The sequence below is a fragment of the Pongo pygmaeus genome, chromosome 5 (assembly GCF_028885625.2).
Source record: "Pongo pygmaeus isolate AG05252 chromosome 5, NHGRI_mPonPyg2-v2.0_pri, whole genome shotgun sequence".
Classification (NCBI taxonomy): Eukaryota; Metazoa; Chordata; class Mammalia; order Primates; family Hominidae; genus Pongo; species Pongo pygmaeus.
Window position 1 is genome coordinate 123,688,562 of NC_072378.2, and position 22,935 is coordinate 123,711,496.

Genomic DNA, 22,935 nt, shown 5'->3' on the forward strand with positions numbered 1-22,935 from the left:
TTGTTTATAGTGTTGACTGAAGTATTACATCATCATTCAAGAAGATATAAAAGAAGCCTGGAGACATCTTTTTTTTTTTTTGAGACACCATTCTTACAGCCTACTTTGTTTCACTGAACACAGATTATAATTCAGAATTATTTTTTCCATCCATAACTGCAAATAGAAGAAAAGTGACAGAGGAAGATACTTCAAAATTATTAAATGAATCAGAAGATGAATGCAAAAAGACAGAGAGCAGTAAGCTAGACTCTAATGATTAGGGTAAAATTGAAATTGATTATACAAGTGAAATCTCAGACTATGAGTCTTCATAAGACAATGAATTTTCTTAAACTATAGAATCAATGAGTGAACAATGCATTTCAAAGAGAAAAAAGGAAATATACTATAGTAGTTCCCTCTTATCCATAAAAAATGTATTCCAAGATATCCTGAAACAATGAATAATGCTGAATTCTATGTATGCTGTGTTTTCTTGATCTGAAAACCGAGATAGCTAATAAGTGTCTCACAGACAGGTAGCTTAGAGAGCGTGGATACACTGGACAAAGGGATGATTCACATACTTGGTGGAATAGAGCGTGATAACATGACATGCTACTCAGAATGGTGTCCAATTTAAAACTTGTGAGTTCTTTATTTCAGGAATTTTCCATTTGATATTTTCAGACTGTGGTTGACTGTGGGTTACTGAAACTGCAAATAGCAAAATCATGGATAAGAGGACACTACTGTATTCTCATCTAGTTAGCCCTTTAACAGGAAGGACTTTATCCTGTTATATTTTGTGACAAGAACCTGAGCCATTTCATTTTGCTAAAGGAGCATGTCACAGTACTCTTTCTTTATAAAATTCATGTGCCAAAATCTGTGGTTTCTAAGTGCACAAATGCTAAAGAAAGAAAAAGGCAGGCATCCAAAAGAAATGATGGACAATGTGAATTTAAAAATAATTGAATGCATTATTGTAATCTATGTTTGTAAATACAAAAATGAAAACTTGGCCAGGCACAGTGGCTCATGCCTGTAATCCCAGCACTTTCAGAGGCTGAGGTGGGCAGATCACGAGGTCAAGGGATCAAAGCCATCCTGGCCAACATGGTGAAATCCCGTCTCTATTAAAAATAAAAAAAAAAAAAAATTAGCTGGGCATGGTGGCTTGCACCTATAGTCCCAGCTACTCGCAAGGCTAAGGCAGGAGAATTGCTTGAACCCGGGAGGCGGAGGTTGCAGTGAGCTGAGATGGCACCACTGCACTCCAGCCTGGTGACAGAGTGAGACTACATCTCAAAAAATATATATAAAGAACGAAAGAAGGAAGGAAGGAAGGAAGGGAGGGAGGGAGGAAGGAAGGAAGGAAGGAAGGAAGGAAGGAAGGAAGGAAGGAAGGAAGGAAGGAAGGAAGGAAGGAAGGAAGGAAGGAAGGAAATGTTTTATTATGAAATGAAGATGACATTTTCTTTTCAACAAAATTATGGACCATCAAAGATTACAAAAATTAAAGTACTACATTTTGATGATGCACGTTCTAGGAAAACCAGAAGTAATAATATATAATAGAACCTATTAAAGATGTATTCAAAATTTGAAATTGGTATCTGCAAGATGAATACACTGAAGGCTCATAGATGATAGCTGATGAGCTGTTTGTTTCTTTCTGAAGATATTTCCCATTTGAAGTATATACATCTTTGAAAACAGGGAATATAAGATAGAAACATTTTGTTTTACTATATTTAAATTCTTATCAAAACTTTCACTCTCCCTTTATTCCTACTCCTGTAAACTATTAGAAGAACTAAATTTTTTTTTAATAATTAAAACTCCATGTGGTTGATAGAGAAAATTACTCATTCCTGGTATACTGAGATTAAAATGTATATTTTCTATGTCTTCATTGTATACTTATCAAGTTATTCTTTTTCATACAATTATTTATATCTTAGCTTACCTCTTTTCTGGACCACCAGCTTGCTGAGAGGATTCAACAACTACTTACTGAATAAACATTAAAATTCCCAAAACTTTTGTTGGGTGAAAAAATTAAATGATTGGAATTAGAATGAATATGGTTTTACGGAACTACGCCTACCTTGGAGCAGGAATTTTTTCAGAAGTCTAAAGCAAAGCTAAATTGTACCTAGTCTTGTCTAATACAAGCAGTGAGCTCTGAAATACATTAGATTAAACCATTCAATAATAGTGGCTATAATGCAATTACATTTGACCTCTTCTCAGCGAGATTTAACCAAAAATATAGTTAAGCACCACTAAAGTTCAAGAAAAGAATCTTAATAAAATGAGAGTACTAACTTACTCCTGAGGATCTTTCTAGCTATGGACTTAAAACCCATTGAATTGGAATACAGGCTGCCAAAGAATGCCTTATTACAATCAGAGAAGGTTTTGATAGGTGAGTACCTTCAATTTAAAGAAAATAAATGACACAAAAAGCAGAATAAATTACCGTGACATAATTCTTGGCTCAAGCAAAAGTCAGACAGTTGCTGAAATTTTAATAGTGGAATAACTTCTAAGGGCTAAACTTTAACTTGTATTAACTTTAATCATAATAGTTACAGAGATGAAAGCTAAAAAAAATTATTAAAATTACTAAGCACAAGCACACTAGCCCTGGTCCTTGTACTGGACATTTAAATTGGTTTCTTTATCTATAGTGAATATAAAGAGGTCTGTGAACCATGTGATTTCTTCCTTACAGAAATTTGTCGCTTTAACTTGGGTGACTCTGGCCAGAATCCCATGCAATTTATTAAGCCCAGATAAAAGTTGGTGAAGAAGGAATATGAAAATGCCAAGCAAGATCCTGATGTGTTTTCTTAAAAATAGTCTACCTAAATGAATAAAATTATCAGTATAGCTGTCACTTAAGAAAAATGTGCTAAGCCACACAAATTTGAAAAGGAAATTGGAATTACTGGAAGGTTGATAAAGATAAATAAATCTGGAGGAATATACCTTGACCATCCGTACTATCAATTTCCAAAAAAAGAAAAAGAAAAAACCCATAAATTGTGTTTTGATGTTGCAAATAATGTCTGTCTTGACCAGTTTTAATAGTTCTCTTATGAGTAAGTGACAATTAGACACTTTAAGCCCTAGGAAAAAAAGTGGAGGTTAATCAGTTTCAAGACAGCTACCATAAGACAGAATCAATCTCTTTCTTTCTGTCTCAATCTCTCCCCAACCCTCCTCTCTCTGTCTTCCCTAAGGCAGGTTATGAGTTATTAAAACACATCCTATATAACGCTGAGCATCTGCACAACCAAAGAATCTCAATATGAAGATGTTAGGTCATTAAATGGAGAAAGTATTTCTGGAGAGGGGAGATCTTCGGTGTTCATAATATACCTAAAATTACGAAATGTAGATACAGGTCTATGCCAGTTGCCCATAGGACCAGTGTTGATAGCATGCATTCACTTCCTAGATTTAAATATAATTTTCTTCATGTTTCAACTTAACATAGAGTAAGTCAGTACAAGAGAATTTTGATTCAATACAACCAAATGAGCAGATCTTTATAATTTATACTGGTTTATTAAGATGGTCCCTATAATTGAAGTGAGGATTATCACTGACCCTAGGATAGTGCATATTCACTACTCACAACAGAAAATCAGAAAGAGCAATTCAATTAATCTTCAGGTTTATAGACAAAATCTTAGCTAAAAATTTTAAGGATATCTTAGAAGCATATTATTTCATGGGATAAAAGGCAAAACTTGGGACTTATGTCATAGTGTCAGCACATTTCATTAGCAAGGGTTTTCAAATTAGAACTGCAATTTGGGTTACTTTTGAGGGTGTGACAGTATTCTACAAAGGAAAAACTGAATCCCAGAGGGAAAATCAAATTATAGTTTTAAAAACTCATTACCAATAATTAATAGTGAACTCTAGCTAAACAATAACAGGTGTTCCACTAATCCCAAACAGAAACAGATGGAAGCACAAATGTTTTATAAATAGTGGATACATGCAGAGCAATAAACTTGGCAAGAATTGTCTTATTCTTTAATTGTCAGTCAGAGTCAATGTCTCACCACTTACATTTTCTCTAAATTAATATGCTCAGATTAAATCTGTGTTTCTCATTCCTTATTTTTGAAAATGCAAGTCATATTTAGTGCTTTTTCACTCCATGTTTTGTATTGCCACACTGACAAAGATAATATTCCTGAATTTTGCTTAGGTACATTTACATAACATCATATAGTTTATTAAATGAAACAACAGGCATATTACATAGGCTTCCCTTCTCTCCCTTCTTCCTTTTCAACTCCTGGACAAGAAATACTCGCTTTTCAAGTATTTCTTTCATTTCTTAAAGCTTCAAAATAATGAATGTAGGTAGATGAAATAAATTAAGAATTCAATTAGTAAGTCAATTAATGGTACAAAGAAATCTAATCCTATAGAACTAGGAATTATCTTCAGGGGTTGGAATACTCTATGATGTTGTAGATCTGAACTTAGGACTTTTTAGAGTATGTTTGCATATGCCTTTAGAAGGGCTCTCTCTGTGTGGTCGTTAACAAAATCGTCTTTAATTCATGCACAGATGATTTTATTATTTCTTCTAACCTTACTCTGTTGTTAGATTTTCAGAAAGAAATGATTGGTATTGTGACTACTAACTACTAGCATCCTTCACTGAATTTCTTAGTGCGTGGTTCTCTGTGTCTTGAGACTTTCTTAGGAATTATATTTTATGATCAATAAATAACGACTATGAATGATTTCAGTGGGACAGAAAACAGATTATTTTCTTCAGGTAAAGAAATTTTAAAACTAATAGAATATGAAGAAAATAATGCATGTTAGTCATTTATTAATTCATGCTCATCAACAACATAGATTCATCTCATCTCATATGTAAGTAAACACCTAGTTGACTTTATAAAAATTATGTGTAGAGTATGAATTTCTTGAACCAACACAGGTGAACAAAATGGTCAGCACACCTTTGACCTAAAATTGAACTTTTTGTTTTTTTGAGACGGAGTCTTGCTCTGTGGCCCAGGCTGGAGTACAGTGGCGAGATCTCGGCTCACTACGACTTCTGCCTCCCAGGTTCAAGCAATTCTCCTGCCTCAGCCTCCCAAGTGGCTGGGATTACAGGCACCCACCACCAAACCTGGCTAATTTTTGTATTTTTAGTAGAGACAGGGTTTCACCATGTTGGCCAGGCTGGTCTCAAACGCCTGACCTCAGGTGATCCGCCCGCTTCAGCCTCCCAAAATGCTTGCATTATAGGCATGAGGCACCGGGCCCGGCCAAATTGAACTTTTTAATTATTTATTTATTTTGAGACAGGGTCTCACCCTGTAGCCCAGAATGGAATGTGACAGTGCCGTCATAGCTCACACACCCCTGCAGCCCCAACCTCCTGGGCCCAAGCAATCCTCCCACGTTACCCTACCAAGTAGCTGGGACAATGGGTGCATACCACCATGCCCAGATAATTTTTATATTTTTTTTTGCCAGTCGCAGTGGCTCACACCTGTAATCCCAGCACTTTGGGAGGCCGAGTCGGGCAGATAACCTGAGGTCAGGAGTTTGAGACCAGCCTGGCTAAAATGGTGAAACCCTGTCTCTACTAAAAATACAAAACTTAGCCGAGTATGTTGGCAGGGGCCTGTAATCCCAGCTACTCAGGAGGCTGAGGCGGGAGAATCGCTTGAATCCAGCAGGCAGAGGTTGCAGTGAGCCGAGATCACACCATTGCACTCCAGCCTGAGTGACGAGAGTGAGTCTCTGTCTCAAAAAAAAAAAAAAAAAAAATTTGTAGAGATGTGGTCTCTATATGTCGCCCAGGCTGGTCTCAAACTCCTGGGCTGAAGTGATCCTCCTGCCTCAGCTTCCTAATGTGCTGGGATGACAGGTATAAGCCACCACACCCAGCCCTAACATTGAATTTTTGATATATATAGACTGAAACTTGTAAGTATTGAGAGGTTCTCTTCATGTGGGGAACTCACCAGGCAGGCAGTGGTGAAATGAAGAAATTAGTTATAACATTTTGTTTGTAGTCACTAGATGGTTTGTCAACAATGCAAGGTTGTGACTGTGATCTTCATTTTAAATGTAAGAACACTAAAAATGAGGTAGAGTTCAATTACTTGCTCAAGACCTAATACTAGAAAAGGATGGAGTTAAGAATTACCACTGTATTTCTGTCCAAAGCCTTGTCTTTCCACCATATCACACTACCTTCCTGAAGGTTTATTTCCAATTATGCTATGTTACTATACACAAACATCGATAGTAATTAGTTTCACCTATTAAGTTATAATATTTAGCGATTTCCCCCCTCATTTAAATTTCTTACTGAAAATGTAAAATAAGGAAAAGAGGAGGAGGAGGAAATTATTTAACTAGAATATATTACTGGGATCAACAACATTTTCCGGAGTGCAAAGGTTCTCCTTGTCTAGTTTTCTAGAGCCTAGATGTGTTACCTATCTGTTTTAGAAATGAGATGTCTCTTTGACAACATACGCATAAATTATAATTATATATTTTTGAAAGGCTTTCACAAAAATAGTTAAGAAAATAAAAACATAGCTGGCTTTAAGCAATTAGCTTCATTTATTCTAATATAAATGAGCTCCTTCCTTAACAATACTGTCTTCTTGGAAACGTTTTCCCAAACATGAACATAGTTCTGTCAGTTTTTAAATCTGCAAAAGGCATAGTACGAGCAATCAAGTTACTCATGCTTAGTTCATATGTTAATAAAAAATACCTTTTTATACTCTGGGCAACAATTAAAGATACAAGACAAGGTAGATATATTCCTTTAACTCAAAATCCTTCCCCATTGTTTTGAATATTAATTCCAAGATTATCTATCTCCATTAATAGTTCTTTGGAGTGGCTAAACCAAGTTCATGTATAAGGGAGAAAATTTTAAAGTTTTGGAAAACAAAGCATAAATATTTGAAATGTGATGATTTTAATATGAATTGTGTTCACTAAGAAAAGAAAGATATTTTCATTGTCATGGGTCTTTTCTTCTAAGTTTACCAAGAATAAAATAAGATGATTCACTGCTTCACTTCAAGACATTATTAAAGATTTTAGCATTCTTTATATAGAGAGATATTAGCACATATTTTACATTTCAGCTGACTTCATTTGCAATAGGCCATGCAGTGACTGAAAGTAAAATTAAGACCTTAATGCCAGTTATTACCGCTTTTTATTGGTTTTATTCTAGATCTACACATGCATTATGCAATTTTTTAAAAATGAAAATACAGTTAGGTACATAAAAAGCCCACAATCTTAGAAACAAAGACTATTAAAACAGACAAGTACAAGAATTGCTTGGAATACCTGGTTTTAAATCCCCATGGACAAATATGTCAATCATATATCGACAGAATGCATACTGATCTGACAGAGTAGAAAGAAAAAGAGCAATGAAAAAATGTCATCAACACTTCATTTTTCTACAGAGAAATAATTTAACAAAGCAAACAAAATAGCACAATTCTATTTTGGTTACTACAATATTTTCTGCAAAAATAATAATTTGCACTTATATGAAAATACAGAAGGAAAGAAAGACAACAAATGTAATGCTTCATTTCTTCCATACAAAAATAACCTCAAAAATTGAAAAGGACTAGTTCAGGGTAATCTTATAGTGGTTGTTTTCAAAATAAAAACCTATTTTGTCAAATAATTGATTACGAAAGTCATCATATTAAAGCAATTTTTCCCATTTGTCTTTTTATAGACTTTCAATAATGAAACAGAAGTTTTACAAGAGGAAACTGTTTCCAACTTGGAGTGTTTTATCAAATACTCAGTTCCAGCCCTTCTGCTAATCGTCTCTATGGAGCAGTAGAATGTCTTTTCCAAAAGACCATCAGGAGAACTAACCTCTTTGCAATCTGTTAGGTGGCCTCTGAATAAAAATGCTCTTTAATTGGGAGAATAAATCAAGAACAGAGTAACAGAACCAAATGATATTGTTGTTAAACTAATCAAATGAGTAATCTTCTTAAGATCATCTTATGATCTTGACTAGTTTATGGCCTACGGTGAAAGTAAACAAACAAACAAAAAAACCATAGTATGTAAACATTATTTTGGGCAGACCTGGTCTTCAGGAGTTGGCTTTTTTCTATTCCCTCTAGATTAAAGACATTGCACTTAACTTTAAATCCTCACAGAACTTTAGATTCTCCTGAGGCCAATCCAACTCAAAGCTCAATTGCTGAATCTTTACCGTATCTGCTTTAAAGCATACATATTATGAAATAATTTACATTTCAATATTCCTGAAATATGCATTTTATTAATCCACCAAATCCGAAGGCAGCTTTAGGACCAAGAGAGTTTATTGAATTTAAGCAACATGTTACATTCTTAATTGCTCCAAATTATGCATATCAAACATATGAAATAACAAAGCTTGTTACTAAACAGATACACCTCTAAGGATTTTTGTAAATCTCATTCTTTTTAGAGTAGTAACAGCATTTTTAGAGGAATCCATTTTATTATGAAATTCTGTTAGGTCTTTAAAAAATAAATATAGTTATTGAAGAAGATATAAAAATATAATCATTTTCATTAGTACCTAAATAAGGGCAGGCCAAAACTCATAAAGTTCCAAAAATTTAGATGTATTTTAGTTGTTGAAATTGGAGCACATTTTCCCACAGGAGAGGTAGGGAATGGGAAGGAGGCTAGTCCTCAGGTCATTCCATGCATTGATTTGCCCTTTGATGTACTGGCAGTAATAGCTGGAGTTTCTGATCCCAGGACCTGGGAACCCTACGATTGGGAAAGACATAAGGTTAAGGTAGAAGGTATTTTCTCTTTTCTGGACACAAGATTGTTTTCCTGAGCAAAACTGTAGAACTGGCAATTTGACTCTAAGACAAAGCAAGATGAAAAAGTACACTTCCCTTAAATGAAAAGTTTGAAGTTAGACCAGTGTGGACTTTCTGAAATTGGCAGTATGTTCCCTTTATTTCAGTACATTATGTGACTGTACTCGTTTTAGATTTGTTCTGCCTGTACTCTAGGAGTAGTTCTCAAAGGGCAACTTAAACACAAGAAAGAGAGAGGAGTTGTCAAAATACAGATTTTTGGGCTGGACCCTAGAAATATGCATTTTATACAAACTCCTTAGATGAATCGAATTAGACTGCATTTACAGAATCACTGATCTAAAACCTTTCATTCCTTTTTCCCAAAATAATTACTCTTAGAGGCACTATAGATTCCCATGACAGCAAATAAGAGTGTTTGTTTTTATGTATGTTGGAAGTTTAGAATGCAGGGACTATTTGTAATATAACATCCCCTCCAAATGAAATATTATCTGCCCCACGTTGTGATGGGATGGTTATATACATAACATGTTGAAGAGTGTACTGAATTAATTAAAATCTTCACACTTCAGAGAGTCTTCTTTAGCTGAATGCTAACAATGTAATGAAACTTTTCAGCTTGTATGTTGAAATATTATCAAAGTACAGTCAGCCCTCCATTTCCCTGGGTTCCACATTTGAGTCAACAAACCACACGCCTGTAACCCCAGCACTTTGGGAGGCTGAGGCGGGAGGATGACTTGAGGTCAGGAGTTCAAGGCTAGCCTAGCCAACATAGTGAAACCTCATCCCTACTAAAACTACAAAAATTAGCTGGGCATGGTGGAGGGCACCTGTAATCCCAGCTACTCCGGAGGCTGAGGCAGGAGAACTCCTTGAACCCGGGAGGCAGAGGTTGCAGTGAGCTGAGATTGCGCCACTACACTCCAGCCTGGGCAACATAGTGAGACTCTGTCTCAAAAAAAAAAAAATTATATATATATATATATATATATAGAGAGAGAGAGAGAGAGAGAGAGAGTTACAGCTACCATGGTTGAGTCTGTACTGAACATATACAGACTTTTTTCCCTTATCATTATTTACTAAACAATATGGTATAACAAGTATTTACAAAGCATTTATTAAATACATTAGGTAGTATCAGTAATCTAGAGATGATTTAATGTATACAAGAGGATATGCATAGGTTATATGCAAATATCAGTTCATTTTATATAAAAGACTTGAACATCTGTGGATTTTGGTACCCGCAGGGAATCCTGAAACCTATCCCCCACAGATACTGTGGGACAACTGTACCTTACTTATATTTCTTATATTTCCTAGATCCAAAAATCATTCATTTAATTAACACACCAACAGCCCAATGAACTTCTAATTGTAAAAAGGAAATTTCTTATGAATTCAGAGGATGTTTTTTAACCTAGAAAATTATTTGTTACAACACTTAGAAGGTTTTGTTATATGTAAATAGTGCTGTGATCTTGTGTTCTAATGGCACCTATATATCAATAGGAATATGAGGAAGATGTTTTTATTCCTATCAAAGCTGATAGGAATTTTCAAATATTTTAAGTTAGGATGCCCATTTCCACCTGTCCTTGGCAATGACCTTAACAATGTATAAGAATTCTAAGTAGGTAAGGGTTGGGAAGTCTCCAGTTCGTCTGCTTAACCTATCTAAGAATACAGAAAAACCAAGCCTTCCTGATTTTGAAAGATTTGTTTTCTAAAAATGTTTCTTTAAACCCAACTTAAATATTATAGCAGAAAATTTTTCATAAAGAAAATCTAAATTGTCCTGCCATTCTAACTTTCATAGTTCTGAGATAGTAATTTATATAATGTTAATTTGCTCATCATTGTAAGTACTTTTTCCCCAAGTAAACATCCTTCTTGGAATAACACATGCTGTCCATTTCTCTCCTTCTTGGTTCTCAGAAAGCAGTGATAGATGTCATTCAAATGATACCTAGTTGGTGTTCCCTGTGGAATAGTAACCAAGGGAAAATACATTCTGGGTGCAGAATGTCAACAACAAAAAATTTTTAAGAAACCCCTAATGAGGATGGGGCACATGTGGTCCAGTGCTCTATAACAGATTCACATTAGCTGCCTGCCACAAATATCAAATAGCTGTTTAAAAAGAAAGAAAGAATGAGTGAATGAGCAAAGTGTGTGGCAACTGGAAAATTTGTTTCTCCTTCCCCACAGACCTCCCAGAGGGCATCAGAAAACTAGGGAGCAATGTCTGATTATGCCAACTCTTCCTACTCTACAAACAGAATTAGATGGGTTCATAAAAACTAGATTATTTGACGGGTGTGTGTGTGTGTGTGTGTGTATGTGTGTGTTTATGGTAGGCATGTATATACATATGCATCTTATCCCTAATGCTTTAAGCAGAAAAAGAGATGTATTATTTCCATATACAATATTGAGAGTAACTACATTGAATATATTCATATGTATACTGTGTAATTAAATAATTACTAATAAACATGTGCCCCAAGTGAAAAACTGTTTCCAAGTGAATAAAGGACCTATGAGCCTTATTTCTTTAAAAATAAGTATTTATAAATCTATATGAAAAGAATGCCTCAAATATATTAGGTCTAACTTAACTATGTGATTGAGTATTCTCTTGCCCAAAAAGCTAACTCAACAGTTACACTAAGTCATCATATAAAATTTTCAAAACCAAAGCCTCAGAAATTAAAAAAAAAAGATATCTTTGTTTATGTTGCTTAGTTAAAATCATAATGTAATTAGTTTTCTTTAATTTAAAAATGCTCTTAATTAAATATTTTCTTAGTAACAAAAAATGAAAAATAAAATGACATATTTATATGTCTGATCTGCCATTAGAGGTTAAATTTTGAATACTTACCTAAGGATACATTTATATAATTGATGGCAATTGTTCTCAATACTGAGACTTGCTTTAGCAATTGCAATTGTTTAGCTGATAAAATCACATTTGTGCTTTTGTTTTAAACTCTAAATGATATTTGAATGTCCTTTTAATAGATAAATAGCTCTTTGTGTAGAAATAAAAATAGTAGACTGAAAAGAGATATGATAATATAATGCTGTCTTTAATAAATCTGATTACTGATAGAAATGAAATACAATATTTGAGGCCTGGAAAATAAACATTATTTTAAAGTGTTCTGGTGATGAGTTTTTATCAATAAAATATGGCTCCCAAATCCCCAAAGATATGAAAAATTAACATCAAAAAATACATTCACATTCCTAGTTGTGAGTTAAGTATTTTGACATTTCCAAATATAACTGGCATCAATTTTTACATTCTGTATTTATGGTTAAAAATTAGGATGTACTTTGTAGGTTTTCACTGATTTCATGTGATTATTTTTCTTTTTGAACAGTAATCTAAAGTGTAAAAGATTTTAGGATCTAAGTAATCATACCAGTGAATCCAAAGATTATTTCTGCTGTTTTTTTACCACAGTAAAATATTATATTCAACGTATTTTCTCTTTACTTACTTCATCCTTTTTGTCTACCAAAATATTTCATTAATGACATAATTTTGATAGAAGTAATAATTAACTTTTAAATTTTTTTCATGGTGATATAATCACCTTGAAAATTGGAAAAAGTTTTAGAGCTCCTAAGTTTTAATATGACTTATATCTTAAAATAATAAATTAAAACTATCTAAATGTAAAAGTTTGTAGATCACTAAAAAAACAAAAAATCTTTCCTTTTTAAAATATATATTTTTAAAATGTGTATCTTTTGTCACATAAATCAGAGTTGACAAATACTACACGTGAATCAAAGTTTACAAATGCAAATTCAAGAGAAAAAAGATGAAAATACAGTATGAGTGCATTGCAAATTGCATTTCTTGTGCCTTATAATGAGGAAAAATTAATTTCAGTTTCATCCACCAAATAGCTTGCTCTGTAACAAAATTGTAAGATTTCTTAAACTAAAATCTAATAGAAACCAATTCTTTGATACAGTCCTTAGATAACATTAGTCAAAAATACTACAAAGTAAAGAAAAATTTGGTTTTGCAATGCCTCCGAGAAACATCAATTACAGGAATAGTCTCTACATATTAGATCCCTGTATTCTATAAAGGAGTCTCAGGATTATATAGCAACCTGGAGTCAGGAATGGACTTAGGAAAAGAAAGAGTCAACAAGTGCCAGAGATGTGGTACAATAAGACCCTTAGTTGCCCTCCTAAACATTCAGCTCTGTATATTCACATAGCAACCTTCCATAAAATAAAAAATCAGGTTTATATTCCACCGCCATTGAAGTGATATATTTTTGCAAAGTGGGGATGTAAGTTTGACATCACTCTTGCTGAAGAATGGCAAAATATGTCACATTCAGAGCTTTCTAAAGTTAGAAATTTAGTCAACGGAAACTGAAAAAGAATCTTGAGAGCTCTCTTCTCTATAACATCTTGCCTATTAAATAAATTTAATAATTTGATGTATATTCTAAATGATGTGCTCTTGCCAATGCAACAGTAATGTATGGATAGTTTTTATGATATTTACTCTATATGATGCCAACATGTACCCCTTAACAAACTCCTTAGGAATTGTTGTCATTTTGGGGGACTACTTTCCTCCAAAGAGTATGACACATACAATCTTTATTCCACCTCTTAATAGACATTCCATATCTCAAAAATTCAACATTTATCCCCAATCTTTATATGTTTTCGGATGCTACCTCCAAACCCCTTTTGAAAAATACTTCAAAATGCCCCTTTAGATATGTGAACACATTTTAGTATTTTTATAAATAAATATTAATTCCCAATTTACTGTATTTCCTTTCTGATATATTTACTTTAATGTCTTTTACCCCCATTTGAAGTCTGATTTTGGTCTTTTTCAGCTTTTAATTTCACTGCATGTGCTTCTTGCCCAATATTCTCTTAGAACCTCCGGCAGCCTCCTGCTCTGAATGTTTACCTTTCTGTTCATGCTTTGACACAGCTGTTTTCTCTTTGTCCTCCTTTTCTTTGGGTTTTGATGGTGTTTTCTGTACTTCTTTTACTTTTGCAGCTGTTTGCTTCACTTTCTCCTGTTTTCCACCTTTCACTTCCTTTTTAGTCTTTTCTTCACTCTTTTCTGCAGTCTTAGCTTTTTTCTGTTCTGTATAAAGTTAAAAGATGTTGAAATACTTTTGTTTATTTACAAACACAATGTTTCATCTGTACCATGTCATTAAGGAAAAATGGAAAAGAAAGAGGGAAGAAAGGAAAACAATAGAAAAATACTGTTTTTAACATAAACACTTGTGACTTACCAGAGTTTTATACAGTTTATGAAGTGCTGTATTAGATAGACTACTAAAAGTGTTATGGCTCTTAATTTGCACATGAAAACACTATTTTTTAAGGCAATAGTAACTTAGCATGTCAACAAGGAGGCATTTGTAATATGCAGGGGATGGATGAACAGGAATATCTGTGAAAGACAATGTCCATACCAAACAGCCCAGTGAAGTAGTCTCCTTTTATAAGTACGTGATCATTTCACTCCATAACTGAAAGATCTTAAGGGTCATTCAAGAAACTGAAATGCCAACAAAGTCTTTTTTAAAGACAACAATTAGGAATTCAAGTGTAAAATTGTCTGCACTGGTGTTGACTAATAAAAATAAAACAATGTAATCCATTAGAGGATAACTGAAAGACGTATAGTCTAATGATTTGGCTTTAGAAAAACTGAAAGTGCAGAAATTGAGTTATTAGCTCCTGTTTATCTTAAGTCAGCAATAATTCTACTAGTTTTTAAAGCCGTTAAACATATGCTGGGAAATTCAAAGGGCTATAAATAAAAATATATATGAATAGATATATAAATTAGAACATATATATATTACACACATATATTCTTAATGTGATATTATCTGTATTTTGGAAGAAGGAACTGGGATGCAAATTAACTAGTCTGTGGATCTTTGAAGCATCTTTTAAAAAGCAATAATAACGTAGCACATAATTTGTGGAAAATTGTTCATAGTAGATGCTGCATATTGGACATTCCTTATTGTATGTGACTACACATAACCACTATACACCACAGCAGCTCTACTGCAATGTTGGAATCCTCTATGTCATTTGCTAATGTACTGTGTAGCCTTTATTGTCACTCATGTTAAAGAATTTGATGAAGGCTGGGCATGGTGGCTCATGCCTGTAATCCCAGCACTTTGGGAGGCCAAGGCGGGCGGGTCACAAGGTCAGGAGATCGAGACCATCCTGGCTAACACGGTGAAACTCTGTCTCTACTAAAAATGCAAAAATTAGCTGGGTGTGGTGGTACATGCCTGTAATCCCAGCTACTCAGGAGGCTGAGGCAGGAGAATCACTTGAACCAGGGAAGCAGAGGTTGCAGTGAGCTGAAATTGCGCCATTGCACTCCAGCTTGGGCAACAAGAGCAAAACTCCATCTCAAAAAAAAAAAAAAAAAAAAGAATTTGATGAAAAAATGTAATCAAGTAATCAAGTTTCTTGACTTTGGTACCCTAAATGATGATTTCAGGCTAAGCCAAGATAATATCAGAAGGTCCCATTGAGAGAATGAAAATGATAATGCCAGATGCTGGTTAGCTTGCAAAACAAAAATAATCCGTGGTACCGCACTTAATTGACTATGCCAGCACTTCCCAAAACACTGTTTCTTAGATACTTCAGATATTTACAGGAAGATGTTGATACTGTATTAGGTATTGGAGAATATTCTCATGGCCAAATTCATTTGGAAACAATAAGCTAACCTGGCCGTTTAGCTTGGACTTTCTCAAGGCTGAAGTGTATTGAGAATTTTTAAGAAGGGGAATTATGATACACACATGATTCAATATTGTTTAATCATAAAATTCTCATACAAATATTACTCAATTACTCCATAAACTTTTTTTTTTGTTTTTTGAGATGGAGTCTTGCTTTGTCATCCAGGCTCTAGTGCAGTGGCATGATCTCGGCTCACTGCAACCTCTGCTTCTCAGTTTCAAGCAATTCTCCTGCCTCAGCCTCCCAAGTAGCTGGGATTACACGCGCCCGCCACCAAGCCCAGTTAATTTTGTATTGTTAGTAGAGATGGGGTTTCACATGTCCATAAACTTTCAACATCTTTGTGGCTTCTGTAACTACACTCAGGGGATTTTCTTCTTCCCATAAATCATTTCTAAACCTCCTTTGCTGATTTCTGCTCTTTCCTGCAGTAAACTCATACGTTTCTGTGACTGAAACCAGCAGCTCTCTGCAGATGACTTTAAATTGAAATCATTCCAGAATTCCACACTGGAATGTTTATTAGTGTCTGTCTGGAAAGAAAGTTTCACTGGAATGGTCAACACCACCTCAATCGCATGCAACTCATTATATGTTCACCTAAAAAGCACTTCTAGAGAGTCTGTGTTGACCTGGGCTCACAGCTAGTTGCTGGAGCTCTAAAAATCAGCATAATAATAAAACTACCTGAATAAATTTTAGCATAGCAAAATTAAAACCCTGCAATATCTGGCTTCCTCCTATCTCCCATCTTATAGCATCTTTCCAAAAATTTATTCCTCTACTGGACTGCTTTCTTTCTTTTGAATATTTTATGTATTTTTCCATGTGTCAAATGTTGTCAGACTGCATTCTCTATATTTTCTATATTTTTCCACATATTTAAATTTCTTTCTTTCTTTTTTTTTTATTTTTGTTTATTTTTGTTTTTTTGTTTAGACAGACTCTTGGCTCTGTTGCCAGGCTGGAGTGCAATGGTGCGATCTTGGCTCACTGCAACCTCTGCCTCCCGGGTTCAAGCAATTCTCCTGCATCAGCCTCCCGAGTGGCTGGGATTTCAGGTGTGTGCCACCAAGATCAGCTAATTTTTGTATTTTTAGTAGAGATGGGGTTTCACCATGTTGGCCAGGCTCGTCTTGAACTCCTGACCTCAGGCGATCCACCCGCCTCAGCCTCCCAAAGTGCTGGGATTAAATTTCTTCGTGGTCAATTCACATGCAAAAAAATGGCTCTCCCATTTGAATTAATAATGTCTTCCCATGAGCTTCCATTTGTCTGAATTTTTATTAAATTATACATTTTATTCTTTATTATATATCTTGAAATATAGATAGTTTGATCTATCTGTCTTCCCTACCAGACAGACAGTGCTTAGGGGCAGGAATTCTATTATTATTTTTGTATCACCATAGTGTCTAGCACAATGCTTTTTTCAGAGAAAACACAGGATAAATGTATACTGGATTAGCAATTTTGATGAAGGAGAGAGTAAATATTCCACTATACTCAGATCATATATATAATACAGTGATATAGAGACTGCATTATGTAAATATGTGTTTAGAAATAAACTTGTCTAAACCTGTTAAACTTGCCAACTTTTTTTTTTGTTTATACTAATTTGTATGAAATTGTTATATTTGCTTACTCTGAATGACAGCTATCTACTCCTTGTAAGTTACAGTTGATTTAACCTTAACTTTATAGTATGGAATTATAGACGTGTGAAATTCAGATTTATTTTTAATGCCATTATAATTTATAAGTGGGCAATGATTATTTTCTAAGAGGTAGAACCACATATATAGCCAACTCATTATAATCATTGACTTTGAGTATAAAAATAATAAAATATTTTCTACCTATTTTAGATACTCTTCAATCACATTCACCCTGGAAATAGATAACTTTGCCTCATAGTAGAAAAAAATGAGTGAGAACTAAACAATGATGTGGCTATAATAAAGAAAATATCATGAAACTAAAGCAACACCCAATTTCTATTTACTTTTAAGTTGAGTACACATTCTTCAATTTTGTGCCAAAATATTTTTCCTGATTTTTCCCTAAAATAATTTAAGTGACAAAATTTATTAAGGAATGAAAACAACAAAAAGTATTGCCATGAGTATTCAAATCACCCAGTTTTATTTAGGAAGGCATTTTATTCATGACTTTTGTCAAATGGAAAACAAAATGGCCTAATAAAAAAAATGACATCAGCATATTTGATTCAATCTTAGAATTAGCATGATCCATTAGCTACTGCATCAGATTCAGAATGTCTGATGCCAAAGTATTAAATAGAATAGTATCCCTCAATAAACATACTACACATATTGGGAGTTAGAAAATAACAAATTTTCTCTCTCATTCCATAAAGAACTGCAAACTGCTTAATTTCTCTCTGCTTCAGTTGCTTTGCATTAAAAAAAAAGAATCGCCACTATAGCTGCCTCTTCCTCTATGGAAGCTGTGGAGATGAGTAACACTGAGCACAATAACTTTGAATTCTGCAAAATAAGTATGTAAACATTTCTAATATTATATCTGCATAATCTGCATGTCTAGAGCTCTTGGAGTTTCCCTAGAACTTACCCAAAGTTTAATGTACAGCAGGAATTACTATTTCATTATTATTTTACATTTGAAAAATCTAAGTATCAAAAAGCCATTTATCAAAGATGGTGCAAGTAAATGAGTCAGGAGTAGAAAGAGTAGAATCAGAATGACTAACCCAATTTCTAATCACAGTGAATTGCACACGTATTAATATTAACCTAAAAAGATGATACAAAAACTGTATTTTAAGACACATAAGGGCAGATATAAATATACATGAACCATGTGAAAGTGATAAAATGTCTTCCTGAAAGTGACCAAGGCAGCAATAACCTCTCCCACATCATCAAACACACAGACATCTGAAGGTCACACTGACATCCACATCAATTAGACAGCCTGGCCCAAACTTGGCTCACTTCACTCAACTTCTCTTTTCATCATTGTTTTCTTCTTCTTCTTCTACCCTGTCTCTGTTATTTTTAATGAACTACAGAAATAGGCTAGTTTTCTCAGTGGATATGGGGTCCTACATATGTATCAAGGTAGACATTGAAGGTCTACTCTTCCCCAGGAGGAATCCCTGAAGTGTTCTAATCAATGGCTGCCTTTCAGCAAGCAGTATGCAACAGAGCAAGAAACATGCTGTGTTCTATGCAAGTGCCTCCAGAAATCACAGCTCTTCAAAGGGAGATTCTACTTTAACTGGTCACACCTTTCAAAGATACTTTATAATTTTTTCTATCTTTAATGTCACATAGAAGGCTTATGACTTTTTTATCTTATTTTGTTTTACCAGAAACCACCTATTATATAAAGAACACTTTCTATTAATTTCTTATAATAACATAATACATACACATATAAAATAAAAATAAAAGGTATATACTGTATACAAACATGTATACACATATACACATACATATACATGTTGTAAACAAACATATTTATGCATACATATATACATACATATATATGTTTTAAACAGACACATATATACTTATGCATACATATATATACACACATATATGTATGGTTGTGTATGTGTATGTGTGTGTGTGTACCTCCCCCAGAAGAATGATGTAAATATTTAAATGGAAAGTATTTATGGCAAGCAGACTCAAGATGGCCCCCAGTGACTCCCAACTTGTGGCATTCATATCCTTGTGCAATCATCTTCCCTTCAATATGGGTTGCACTAGGAATTTGCAGCTAACCCATAGTATATACTAAAGGTGATTGAATATGACTTCCATGATTAGTCTAGATAAGATTGTAATTTCTGTCTTCCTGTTTCTCTCTCATTAGGTTTAATGAAGCCAGCTGTCATGTTGATGAGACTCATGTGTCAAGGAACTGAAGATGGTCCGTAGCCAACAGCCAGCCAGGAACTGATTGGCTAGTAGTCCTTGAGGAACTGAATCTCACCAACAACCATATAGTGAACTTGCAAATGGTGCTTCCTCAGTTGAACCTTCAGATGAGACTGAAGTCCTAGTTAACACTTTGTTTGCCACCTTGTAAGACTGTGAAACAGAGGCCTGAGCCAAGCCGTGCCAATTCTTGATCCACAGAAACTGTGAGATAATAAATGTGCATTGATTTAAGCCTCAGATTTTGTGGTAATGCTTTACAAAGCAATAAGTAACTAATGCAGTATTCAACAAATTTTTTGAAAAAAAAAAGATGCTTGAAGACCTGTATTTAATTATTTTTGTGAAGAATGCTCAATGTATACTGACTGCACCTGGGTTTTTAGTCTTAACCCAATCATATACTAGTTTTATGACCTGGCAAAAATTTTTTCTCTCTCTCTAGAGGTCACTTTCTTCATCTGTTAAACGAGGTAATTAATTTAGATGACCCTTAAAATGTCCACTAGATTTCATGCATCTATCACATACGATTTCATGTATATGTAATGAAAATAAATTTTATATATATACAAAATTTATTTTCACTTGCATTTATGAAACAGGAGAAACAAAATAAAATTACATTTATTTATTTTAATTTAATCTCAAAAGTAAATTCATGTTATCTTCTAAAAATGTTTCAATTTACAATTCATCCATATTAGCTTTAATAAAATGATATTTGATTATCTAATGGAAGATTTATTGAAAATATATCTGCTTCAAATATCTCATTATTTTACATTTAGTAGATAAACTAAATCTCAAAAATGCTTGTAAGTTTTACCTAAATGGGTAGTTTCTTAAAAATACTGAATTGAGGCTTCTAGCTGATTGCCTAAAATGTATATTTTAAAAGATAAGGAAGAAATTTAAATGTAGGAAATAAGATTAAATTACCAAATAAAATCCATTTTTTCTAGTAATTGGCAGATAAATTTAATACAGAAAAACTTTGTTATTCAATATGCCAAAATATCTAATATTAAAGTGATATACTAATAAATATATTTGGCATATTATTATGGTACTTTCAGTTCTCAAACTTTTAAAGTAAAAATATTGATCAAGATTTATGCATGACCACTTTTTTTTTTTTTATTTAGACAGTCTCACTCTGTTGCCCAGGCCGGAGTGCAGTGGCGCAATCTCAGCTCACTGCAACCTCTGCCTCCAGGTTTCAAGGTATTCTCCTGTCTCAGCCTTCTGAGTAGCTGGGATTACAAGTGTGTGCAACAACACCTGGCTAATTTTTTAATTTTTACTAGAGACAGGATTTCACCATGTTGGCCAGGCTGGTTTTGAATTCCTGACCTCAAGTGATTCACTGGCCTCGGCCTCCCAAAGTGCTGGGATTACAGAGGTGAGCCACTGTGCCCAGCCAATTATTTCTTTTTGATGCAAGAAAATCATTTATGGTGCAGAAGTTGTCTATTTGTCTATTTTTGCTTTGGTTACCTATGCCTTTGAGGTCTTACTCAAGAAATCTTTGCCCACACCAATGTCCTAAAGCGTTTCTCCAATGTTTTCTTCAAGTAGTTTCATAGTTTCAGGTCTTACATTTAAGTCTTTAATTTAGTTTGATTTGATTTTTGTATATGGTGAGAGATAGAGGTCTAGTTTCATTCTTCTGCATATACAATTTTCCTAGTACAATTTGTTGAAGAGACTGTCCTTTCCTCAATATATGTTATTGGTGCTCAGTAGCAAATTAGAATGACTATAGTTAACAATAATTTACTGTATATTTTAAAATAACTAGAGAGTGAATTTGGAATGTTCCCAATGCAAAGAAATAATAAATGTTTGAGGTGATGGACATCCCAATTACCCTGATTTGATCATTATATATTATATGCTTGTATCAAAACATCACATGTACCCCATAAATATGTACAACTACTATGTACCTATAAATATTGAAAATAAATAATTTTTTAAAAAGAAAATTCCGAATCTGGGATTCTAAAATCAAATTCAAGGTATAATACTGGTCAAAAATTGTGAACCAAATATGTTATTTTAGTTTTTTTATTGTTGTGGTAACAAATTACAACAAACTTAGCCACTTAAAATAACACCCATTTATTATCTTCCAGTTTTTGTGATTCCAAAGTGTTGGCTCAGCATGGCGCTACTGAATTCTCTGCTTAGGGCCCACAAGGCTGAAATCAAGTTGTCACCTAGGCTTTGTTTTTTACTAGAGGCTAGAGGAAAGAATTGGCTTTAATGCTTATTCAACATGGAGGCAGAATTCATTTTCTTCTCACGTTTTCAAGACAGCCAATGGGCAAAAGTACTCATACTTCAAATCTCTTTGCTCTCTGCTGAATCTCTCTACATTTAAAGACTCATAGTATTACATTGAGCCCACCTGGATAATCCAGGATAACCTCCCTATTTTAGAACAATCTTCACTGCCTCTGCAAATTTTTTTTTTTTTGCCATGTAATATAACTTAGCCATAGGGATGACACCAAGGGATGAATGAGGGTTATGGGGCTCAAAATTCTGTCTACCACATATGACGAAGCTCTTCATTTTCCTCTCACATTTTGAGATTCTCTATTAAGTGTTCAGTTTAATCATTCTTTTAGATATTAAATTTTAAATGTAAGATCAAATTAACTTTTTAATATAAATAAAATGATAAAAGTTTACAAATATCCAACTATCTGTTACCAAAAATTAATCTTTCAAAGTAAAAAGAATTTAGTTATGGAAATAATAAATTGAAAAGTTACCTTTTGCCACTGTCTTTGTTTCTGGTTTTTCTTTTTTCTCAATTTTTTCCTTGTGAGTTGCTTAAACAGAAAATTTTACATTAGTACACATTTTTAATAAATTTCAAAACCAAGCTTTCTTTTGACCTCAGTTTCATAAGTGCTAAAACCTAATCTGTAATATTTTGAAAATTTATGACATTAATAAGTCTAATTCAGAAATAAAGAGTTACCAGTGTAATAACAATTGTATTGAATTCAGTGTTAAAGTCTAGGCATTAAGACTTAGCAAGCTTGTTGAAAATCAGATCTACTCTTTCTCAAGTCATTATTTCAAATAGGTAAAGCTTTCAGGGAAGACAAACTGAAAGGGAAAATTTTCTATAAGAATTTGTCAAAAAATATGTCATTATGTTTATTTTTAAATTTGAATTATATTAAATTGTGTTGTTTGGTAGTTTCCCAAATCATCATACATTTTTCAATATTTACATACTATTTTTTCAAGAATAACAATGGTAATTAAATAAACTACGAAAATTAAGTAGT

At 33.7% G+C, this 22,935-nt stretch overlaps 1 protein-coding gene across 3 annotated transcripts in view; it reads right to left on the reverse strand.

Annotated features, from left to right (window-relative positions):
* Positions 1-22,935, reverse strand: part of TRDN (triadin) — a 421,845-nt gene that overhangs the window by 273,774 nt on the left and 125,136 nt on the right. Inside the window, exons 7-9 of one of the 3 annotated variants that reach the window (XM_054492187.2) lie at positions 22,408-22,467; positions 13,858-14,040; positions 7,369-7,428 (exon numbers count right to left, since the gene is read on the reverse strand). In XM_054492187.2, the coding sequence (XP_054348162.2) occupies positions 7,369-7,428; positions 13,858-14,040; positions 22,408-22,467 (303 nt within the window). Of the gene's footprint in view, positions 1-7,368; positions 8,821-13,857; positions 14,041-21,715; positions 21,871-22,407; positions 22,468-22,935 lie in introns of those variants that run through there. The other 2 variants (XM_054492188.2, XM_054492189.2) reach the window with 2 other exon arrangements.